At 45.2% G+C, this 7,830-nt stretch overlaps 1 protein-coding gene across 2 annotated transcripts; it reads right to left on the reverse strand.

Annotated features, from left to right (window-relative positions):
* On the reverse strand, positions 1 to 4,181 carry ptmaa (prothymosin alpha a). Of its 2 annotated transcripts, none has more exons than XM_067229689.1 (5): positions 4,026 to 4,181; positions 1,560 to 1,628; positions 1,204 to 1,291; positions 788 to 867; positions 1 to 662 (listed from the first exon to the last, which is right to left on the reverse strand). In XM_067229689.1, the coding sequence occupies exons 1-5, from the start codon at positions 4,068 to 4,070 to the stop codon at positions 621 to 623; spliced, it is 324 nt and encodes a 107-aa protein (XP_067085790.1). In that variant the 5' UTR covers positions 4,071 to 4,181; the 3' UTR covers positions 1 to 620. The 2 variants fall into 2 exon arrangements, with proteins under 2 accessions (XP_067085790.1, XP_067085789.1); XM_067229688.1 differs by having other exon boundaries at positions 1,204 to 1,294.
* Positions 4,182 to 7,830: the final 3,649 nt, after the last annotated feature.

Consider the following 7,830-nt stretch of genomic DNA (forward strand, 5'->3'; position numbering starts at 1 on the left):
TTAAGAACTCACAAAATAAAATTCGGGTTTATTGTCATACAACAAAGTCACACATACATTGAACAGGCCACAACATACCAACAGCAATGGAGCAGACAGTTAGAAAAGAGGTTCAGCTCTTTTCTTAGGCCTTGCCGTCTCATACAAACAAACTACATATGGTACAACTAAAGAACAATTACAAACTTACTGGAATGCTTGAATTGAATTATGTTCTGTCATTTGTACAAGTTTTGTGTGTGGAGATAACATGAGCATGGGCTAACCACAAGTAAAGTCTATTTCATAAGCAACTTCAAAGCACCGCTTGGTAACCAGAGATCACAGTTGAAAATTGGCTGACCTCCTAACAATATTTACAAAAATATAAAATGTAAATAAAAATACAAACAAATTCTGCTTTTAAAGTATCTTGTTAAGAAGGTAGAACTTTGAAGTCTTCTGGGTTTTCTAAAAAATTTGCAGTTGGTTTTGTGTGTATGGACGTGAGACTCTACATGATCATGATCATGGCTTCCTCTTGCAGACACGCGTGTGTGTGGCGTGTTGAGGGTCAGCTGACTGGCGGGGGGGGCTCCAGCAGAGACAGGGGGATGGGGACGGCGGGCGAGGTGGGGATCCTAATCATCATTGGTCTTCTGTTTCTTAGTTCCAACATCATCCTGTGAAGAGGAGTCACAAATCAATGATGGGTTACACACAACACGCGCACTAACGTGATTGTTTTGGCAAGCCTTTTAATTGTACCGTTTATATATATATTTTTTTTTTTTTTTTTTTTTTTTACCTCATCGTCATCGTCGTCTTCCGCTGCCCTCTTGCCGGTGCCTCCATCTACATCATCATCATCCTCGTCATCATCATCTCCTACACAGAGAAGAAAATGTTCGATGCCTGCTGTAGCAGCTTCTGGACCCTAGGGGGTGCTCTAACCAAGCAGTTTTTCTGGTCCAACCCCAGTGTAATACAGTGGACTTACAGCTCATACATTCCTGTCACTTACACCAATGTGGCAAAGGTTACACTCTATCATAAGGTAGTAGTGGTGTGTTTTGTAGCGCACGTGTGTCTGTGAATAGCTGTTCTCTCGAGTATGACTTGAGATGGAAACCTGTAATCTAATAGATCCTTTATAGCCTACGGATTTACAGATTTGTAGTTGTGGCTTGTTAACCCGTGTATGACAGACTTCAGAACACCCACCCTCTGCATCCTCGTCCTCGTCTTCCTCGTCTCCCACGTCATCCTCATCCTCGTCTACCTCGTTGTCCTGGTCACCGTTCTCCTCCTCCTGCTGGACACGTGCGTCAGATTAGCGCAACAAAGGGCCATAAAAGAAACATTTCGAAGTGGCTGATCAAGTTTACACTTTTTAATTTCCACAGAAATAAGATGTGGGATCATAGATGTTATGAAATCTACCCAACTTTGAACTACAAAGCTAATATTTCGGGTGATTAGACTGAGAAGTATTTAGATGAGAAATGCGTGAACACAGATGAGGCCTTGGACATTCATGAGGGCATGCGGAAACCGAAGGTAAAGTTCTGAATCCTTACAACTTTGCCGTTGGCTGGGGCATCTTTTCCATTCTCTGCCTCCTCCACAAGTTTCTTCTCTTTGAGGTCCTGCAAGAGTGACATTGAGAACTTGAATACACGGAAAAGTCCAGAGCTAGGTCAAGACAAAATTGGAGACAAGATGTGACTCTTTTTAATTTAGCATGGTAAGTTGTATCAAAGTGTTTCCTATGCTTCGACATTACTGGTTGGATGTTGTCACACCTCTGAGGGACCACTCGTACCTTAGTCTAAATGTGTAAAGCACGCTTTCGTTTCTTTTGAAAAGAGCAACTGTGATCCTTTAAACTCCTATTGGACGTTTTTCCTTCATCTCTCCCGCCTACTTTTAGGTATCTAATAGAAGTGTTGCAACCTGAAACCATGATGGAGCTGTGCGCAAAAAATAGTGTAGTTCAGTCGAGGACGCGCGTCATAGGAATCTATAAAGACACGCCCGGAAAAGGACTACAATTCCCCCTTTGCATGGATGCTCGTTCTAGACCGGCCAATGAGAGCACACAATAAACGTTACCAGAAGGAGGCTGACTAAATTAACGCCATAGACTGTAGACAATAGCGCCAAGAAAGGAGACGTTCAACCGACTATAAATAAAATGTAGTCTACACCTTTTACATCTGTAACATATAAAGGAATATATATATAGGCCTATATATTCTCAACATAATATAACGTTATTTAGGGGCATTTTCCCTCATGTGCTTAATTATTCTTTCTCTTCAAAAATAACATGAAAACACGTGTTATTTAGTATTTATTAATATTAAGGTAGCCTATCTTCGATTAGCCCAAGCCATTGCTTATGTTCATTCGTTTTTAAAATCCGAAGCCATGAGCCTCGATCCTCAAACCGGCAACATCACGCCTTCACCGCCTCTTTTCTATCACCTTTACTTGCCATCAACGATCGCTCGATGAGCCAGCTACATATAGACTGCAACATCAGCGCCCGCACTGGCGAAGAGGTAGAACTAGTCGGATGCACATTCATCCAGTCGATACAGGCACAGACCACAATTCGAGCGGTAACAGGGTTATCAACATGGTTGTTTGATCACCAAAAGACGGGCTTGACCAGGGCTAAAGATAAGTGAACACAAAAAACCTTCCAGCTTGCATTTAGTTCAGCGGGTCATAGTGCAGAGTGCTTTACAATATTTAATGAAAAACGAGTCTAATGTTGCCTTCATTAAGACGTAGCCTAATGGTGTTGAGCCCAGATAACCATATCTATGTTATGCTGCCGCGAGGGATGCGTTTGTGAAAGAGGAAAACGCTTCCACTTTTACAGCTCAACTTTTTCCCCCCTCGCGCTCACGTCCTCTCTGTTTTTTCATATTGGCATTACGCGCCACGGGGAGTGAAATCCATGTCGATTTACCCTTGTTAGGGCTCGGGGTAAAAAATAACAGTAGCTGTAGTACCCAACCGTTCAGTACGCGAAAGGCATACGCTTTATTTGACTTAAATGGTTAGTCTAATCTTACGACAGTTTCCAAACACACGATTATAAACCTCGCACACAGAGAAGCGCTCGAGAACGAGTTTTTTTTTTGTCGATTTATGGTCTTGGTCACGGAGGGACGGAGTCTCCAAGAGTCCGATGGCAACAGTGACACATGCGCGCGGACGAAACCCGGTGGAAACAAGACCTTAACTGAGTTTATCCATGTAAATAAGGCTCCGCTTTACTCGTACTCCGTGCGCTATCAAATCTTGTGCTGAACAGTTACTTACAACACAACTGAGCTCCGTTTCCCAACTCATTCACAGACTAAATCATATTTGCCATATAGACGTTGAGCCTACACCTCTGGTTCTTTGCGCTTAAAATACACATTTTAAGCTCTAAAGGGGAGAAGGATTTGACACCATGTCACATTCCACAGACTTCTGTCAAATGTACTTCAATAAAACGTTCTCCTAAACACAATGGTACCGATTCAAGAATCTCAGCCGGGTACGACAGCTCGGTGCGCGGCATGAATTAGGAGAAGGGACCCTTGATATGTGTCGTCGCGAGAAACGTGTGCTAATGGTAATAGCCTAGGTTATTAATCACGGTACACTCAAAGATATGTATATGGTTAAATGCTAATTTAAAATAGATGCATCAAGTGGATAGATTTGGATAAACAAAGGACCCGCGCACTCTCCGGGGCAGTAAAAGCGCTGGCGGCGACTGTTTCAAGAGCGAAGACAACTTTGGAGGGCTCGCTACATTATTTGATGTTCTGTATCATTGTGTCCAATGGAAAGTGCTGTCGTTTTCTACATCCTCTTCATGCGCCATAACACAAAGCGTGATGTCTGACGAATAAACACTTGTCCCAGCTTTACATAGTTGCGTCTTTCCATTCAAAACAATTAATCCTGTGTCGGTTTTGATACAAGAAAGTGTAGAAATTGAGATTTATCCATCATTCGAGTCCCTCTTTACTTACCTTGGCGGTGAGCTCCTTACTTTTTTCGACTTTTGTGTCTGCCATTTTTGTCTAAGGTTAATAAATGCTCCAAAATGTTATTTGGGATCAGAATAAATAATAATACGGTTCACTATGTCTGACCACAGCAAAAGAAAAAAAAGACTTGTAGTGCCAGTGGCAACCTTGGTCGGCGGGGGAGCTTGTAATATAGAGTTGTGGGCGGAGTCGAGGGCCGACCACTATGATGTGATTGGTCCTTAAGTCCAGAAATGTCTACGTCTGATTGGTGTGGTGGGAACAATGGACAGTATTTCCAGAACCACTGGTCACACCCCCTAACCAGCCTACCCAAATCGTTACCGTGACGAGTGGCTGTCCGTCCCCGCGCGGGGATTGATGACCCGCATACATACTCCCTGTCAACAGGAGATTAAACTTATCAAAGTGGACGATGCTCGCGTCATGACGTTATTTATATTTACCATTTATTAAAATGAACGATTTATACAGCCATGCCCACAACTGTGCATCGGTTTCCCACTACTCATAGACCTAAACATTTGGTGCTCATGTACACTTTCACAATATAGGTAATTGTAATAACGCACGGCTTATCATATACTCTGACTTTCTAGGTTTCAGTCTCGTTACTGGAAAGTACTCGTCCACGCATGCTCCCCAGTACTTCAGCAAGGTGCCCAGGGACAGGTAGCTAAGTGAACAAAGCCGCGATAAGAAAGGAACTAGACTGGATATGCAGCACCTAACTACCATAAGGACTGGCTGCAACCACTTCACACATTCTCTGTAGCTTATTGCAGCATTCTGAGAACGTACCCCTCTCTAGTTTACCCAAGACAGACTGACAGATCCCCCTCACCAGCCCCTCCTTCTTCTTCTCCTCCTCCACCTCACCCCCTCCTTTCCGTCTCTCTCTGCCTCCCCCCTTCTCCCCCTCCCCTCTCCGCATACTCCCCCGCTCTTTTTCGCTACCCCCCTCCCTTTCTCTGCAACCCTCGCCACGCCTGCGCACTGTGAGGCACAGAGGCGCATCTATCTTCGGACTCAGCCATTGTGTGAGACTGAAGGTCGAAGTCGCAGATAACCAATTTACCAGAGTGACTTCTGGAGATGCTTCCGGCATCACTGGTGCAAGACGTATTGTTTTGACCTATCAACTACATTTGAAATTTCGGCTAGGCCTCCCTTTAAACCATGACAAATACACCGAGACATTATCACCGTAATTATCAAGTAGTGTTAGCCTAAACTACGCTGTGTACTCAAGTTTCCATAAGAAAATAACCGAAAACCGTTCAAAGGTCACTTTCTTTAAAGCATTTGTATATTTTTGCATTCAAGTTTCTTTTCCGCGTGAATGTCTACTGATAGTGAAAGGGAGTCGTTTTACCCTACCAAGATGGCTTTCCACAGATGCCATATGGCGTCGTGATTGTAAAATAAGTCATCTCATTGGTAGATGAACTGGAGCAAACGCAAACCTGACGCTTTGCGGGTGTGGATTGGATGCCCCAAATGTCAATCTATTCACAGCGCCCGATTTGTGGTGTTTTGTAAAACCCGGAGTGAGCGAAATGGATTGGTGTCATTCTGCTACTTTGTTCAAGGTAGGCTATAGAAGAGTGGAACTGGTCTTGGTTCAGCTGTAGCTCTTCGACTGTCGTCGGTTTGGTTTGGATTAAGAGAGGGCAAACCGATTTTAGATCTGTTTCTATCTCAAATTAGAGCACGGTGCCAGCACTGCATTACAGGAACACGCTAAAACAAACGTAGTCGTCTGTAGACAAGGAGAAATCTGGGATTCCACAAATTTAGTTCAAAGTGACTATCTTAGACTGCCTGTAGTTTCAGTCATAGAAACAGCATAGTAAGTCTTGTAACTTTCCAAGTTTGCACATTTACTGCTCAGGAATGCTCATAACCAGAAACAAAAACTTAATTTGAATATTTGGGGGGAGTTTATCTAATCTTAAAAATCTTAAAAACGTGTAAGGCTCTATGTACTTGGACATGCAGTAAAAAGTCCTTTACATTTATTAGTATGTACATTTTCAGACCAAGGTTCCTCAAAAAGTCAGCGTTCCAACACAGTTGCTCCTCTGTTGTACAAGTGAAACATTTCGAGAAGGCCCCTATGGGCTAGTGCATGTTGTAACCTGTAGTTAAGATGCAGAGTGAGATGAAAAGCATGCACAGACACACACACACACACACACACACACACACACACACACACATACCTCACTAGCTTTACTAAATGTTGTTTCATTTGGCTTGGACTTTGTTTAGTACCAGCATGCATTGTCTATCATCAACAGAAGTATTGTACTTGGATCACCTGGGCATTTTTATGAATCAGTGTCTTTAGTAACGCAGGCTGCACTATCACCAGTCAAACAGGCTGACTTTGATGGGCATGTGTTCATTGTAGATGGACTAAAACCCCTTGTTTTGTTCAGAAGTCAGCGTTGAGGGGAAGTGAGAGGAGGGTGTGTGTGTGTGTGGGTGGGGGTTGAGGGGGGTGTTTAGGCCTCCGCTCCCCTCTCTCTCCCTCTAGTGGAGCTGGGAGGGATGCCCGCACCGAGGTGGACAGGACCCCTGTGGGGGGGGCAGAAGCAGCTGGACAGGACCCCTCTACACATGGCCGCCGCCCAGGGGCACACACTAGACCCACTGGACGAGCAGCTCCACCTGACCCCACCAAGACCAGAGAAGAAGAAGAAGAAGAAGAAGAGAGAGGCTGAGAGAAGAGAGGTCCTGGTTCACACAGGTGAACAGAGACCAGGGGGTCGGGGGGGGGGGGGGGGGGGGGGGGCGGCAGGTCACTGTGTTGCGGCTGCCCTCCTCAGGCTGCCCTCCTCAGGCTGCCCTCCTCAGGCTGCCCTCCTCAGGCTGCCCTCCTCAGGCTGCCCTCCTCAGGCTGCCCTCCTCAGGCTCCAGCGGGTGGGCTGCCTGCCTGGTGCCCACCCTTTGAAAAACAACAAACACATGATAAGCAGGACCCCCCGCTCTAAGTATCTGTACTTGTATCTGTGTCACACAGGCAGCCTATAGCTTATCAAACAGATAACTGTGGGCAAGGCCACGGAACACGCCATCTCTGTTACTCCCGTGACTTCACAGTTGAAATGCCATCGTCCGATAATATGACAATGACGTGAAGTTTGCTCACGCACATGCACATGCACACAAACGCAGGCGCTGACACAAAACGCAATTCCTCTTGTGAAGTTCGGAGAAGCTGGTTCGTCCAATCAGCGTCGAGCTCTTCTCTCCGTTGTGATTAATTGTTCCTTGTTGCTTATTGGTTGTTTGTTCACATGGGCCTCAACACAGGCGTCTTTGTTTGGCCCTAATGTGAGTGGTTAGAATTATGTTATAGTGGACGTATGCATTCAACACATTATCCTTACCATTATCTCTCTTCTCTCTCTCTCTCTCTCTCTCTCTCTCTCTCTCTCTCTCTCTCTCTCTCTCTCTCTCTCTCTCTCTCTCTCTCTCTCTCTCTGTCCACTTTCCTTTTCTATGTCTCACTCTTTTACTCTCCCTCTCCTCCCTTTCTCCTACTCTCTCTCTCTCTCCCTCTCTACGTTTCACTCATTCCTTTTCTTGGATCCACGTGTCTTCTCCCTGCATGGGGTAGTCTGCCGGGGTGAAGCTGGTCGTGGTGTGGAGTGGCTGGAGGTGACTGGAGTCTGAGCCAGATGCACAGGGATGTTACTGGCCTCTGTGGAGAGACAATGAATACAACTTGACCACAAGCATAAAATGGCACACACACACACATACACACACAAAACAC

The sequence above is a fragment of the Osmerus mordax genome, chromosome 26, assembly GCF_038355195.1.
Source record: "Osmerus mordax isolate fOsmMor3 chromosome 26, fOsmMor3.pri, whole genome shotgun sequence".
Classification (NCBI taxonomy): Eukaryota; Metazoa; Chordata; class Actinopteri; order Osmeriformes; family Osmeridae; genus Osmerus; species Osmerus mordax.